At 43.8% G+C, this 2,205-nt stretch overlaps 1 protein-coding gene across 5 annotated transcripts in view; it reads left to right on the top strand.

Moving 5' to 3' along the window:
• The window catches only part of TACC1 (transforming, acidic coiled-coil containing protein 1), an 83,342-nt gene that overhangs the window by 58,728 nt on the left and 22,409 nt on the right, over window positions 1–2,205 (top strand). For 4 of the 5 annotated variants that reach the window (XM_012651116.1, XM_012651115.1, XM_012651113.1 and 1 more), the window contains one exon: window positions 614–821. In XM_012651116.1, the coding sequence (XP_012506570.1) occupies window positions 614–821 (208 nt within the window). The remainder of the gene's footprint in view (window positions 1–613; window positions 822–2,205) is intronic. The other variant, XM_012651114.1, reaches the window with a different exon arrangement.

Genomic DNA, 2,205 nt, shown 5'->3' with positions numbered 1-2,205 from the left:
TTTTTTTTTTTGTAGAAATAGGGTCTCTCTTTGTTGCTCAGGCTGGTCTTGAACTCCTGGCCTCAAGTGATTCTCCCACCTTGGCCTCCCAAAGTGCTGGGATTACAGGCGTGAGCCACCATGCCCAGCCTATGTAGTTTTAAAATGGATCATAGTATATCAAATCACTGGAGTAACTAGATTGCATTAAGCAAGTTCAATATTTAGGATATACCAGATATTACATCCTTTGTGATTATTTAAACTTATGCTGAAAAGTTTTTAGATGTCATTTGAAAATACAGCAGGGTACATGGATTTTTCAAAAAAAAATTGGGAGGTATATGAGCAGTTTGAAAATCATGGTCTTGGACCATTTAAACTGCCTGCTTATAAATTTAGGCTAGAAAAACTCATTTTTTAAAACCTCAGACCCAAATCACAGAAGTTACATTCTAGCAAACAGCACCTCATGATTGAAAGACTCCAGCTTCCTCCTTGCTTTGTAACCAGATCTGTGGGTAACTCTGTCGAGTATCAGTGTGGAACTGTGGCCACTCTGCTCCCTTGCTGAGATGTCACTTTTCCCATGGTTCGCCTTCCTAAAGGGCAGCATCTTTGTTGTATTTCCCAGGATGAAGGAGCAGTGATCTCCCAGATTTCAGACATTTCTAATAGGGACGGCCACGCTACTGACGAGGAGAAACTGGCGTCCACGTCATGTGGTCAGAAATCGGCCGGGGCCGAGGTGAAAGGTGAGCCAGAGGAAGACCTGGAGTACTTTGAATGTTCCAATGTTCCCGTGTCTGCCATAAGTCATGCGTTTTCATCCTCAGAAGCAGGTATGGAAGCATATCTTCATCCTTCTAATGTACATAAGCATGGAAATGCCCGAAAGCCTAATACAGCAGCAGGCGCCTTAGAGGGATTAAAGAATTGGGTCACTCGCAGGATGGATTTAGGGTGCTGATCTACGCTTTGCTTCTTTACCTATAAAAGAGATGCAAAAAAGCACTAGGGACATTGGGGTAAGTGTGGCAGGATGTACAGGAGACACGGATGTGAGCAACTGTTCGTGTTTCTTTATAAATTTATATTAATGTGGCCACATCTTAAAGTATAGTGGCCTATAAATATGTCACACATTTGACTTTTTTGTGATAACTACACTTGTTAAACTTACAGATATAATAATGACTAACATGTATAGTGCCTTACTATGTGCAGGCCTTTGTTCTGAGTGCTTTGCATCTATTAACTCACTGGTCCTCACTGGGTTTGTTTTCTGCATTCTTCAGAGAAGCAAAGTGAGGCACAGAAGTTAAGTAACATGATCAAGGTCACTTGGCTGGTGTAGGAGAGACAGGGATATCTTTTTCCTCACCCATTGCAAGATTCCTGGCTGAGACCTCTGTAACAAAGGCAGATCAACAAGAGAAAAGCATACAGATTTATTTAACATGTTCCATGTGACAGGAGAGCCTTCAGAAATGAAGACCCAAAGAAACAGGGAGAACTATTTTTGTGGACAGTTGTGTAGAAGTGTGGTTGGAGGACAGGCGGGTATGATCTAATGGTAATGAACTGGGGGGAGTTGAGCAAGGCCTGTTTGTTCAGGTTACTGTTTGGTCTCTGTGTCTTCCAGGATAAGGACTTTTTTTTTTTTTTTTTTTGAGACAGAGTCACGCTGTTGCCCTGGGTAGAGTAAGTACATAGAGTACAGTGGCATCATTGTAGCTCACAGCAACCTCAAACTCCTGGGCTCAAGGGACCCTCCTGCCTCAGCCTCCCAAGTAGCTGGGACTACAGGGACACACCATGACACCTGGCTAATTTTTCTATGTTTAGTAGAGATGGGGTTTCGCTCTTGCTCAAGCTGGTCTCCAATTCCGGAGCTCAAATGATCCTCCTGCCTTGGCCTCCCAGGGTGCCAGGATAAAGACGTTTTTTTCCTCTGCCTATCAGGAGGAAGGCACCCTCTGGAATGAAGGTCTTATGACTTGTTTTCAGAGGAAGGTCAGAGGATTCCTTCATGGCCTGCTCTAGCTCTAGCTAGAGCAGGGAGGTCAGGAGAAGCTCAAAGAGACCTTCCTGCTTCTGCTGTTTCCTCAAATGTGAAGGCGCCATATTTTGGGATAGTGTGTTCTGAACTCCATCACTAGTAAGTGGTAGAACTGCATTTGAATCTAAGCAGGTCTGGTTCCATGGCCTTTTAACCACAGTGCC

This window comes from Propithecus coquereli, unplaced genomic scaffold (assembly GCF_000956105.1).
Source record: "Propithecus coquereli isolate 6110/MARCELLA unplaced genomic scaffold, Pcoq_1.0 Scaffold349, whole genome shotgun sequence".
NCBI classification, from domain to species: domain Eukaryota; kingdom Metazoa; phylum Chordata; class Mammalia; order Primates; family Indriidae; genus Propithecus; species Propithecus coquereli.
Note: the sequence above shows the minus strand (reverse complement) of the source record. Positions and strands in the feature narration are given on the sequence as shown.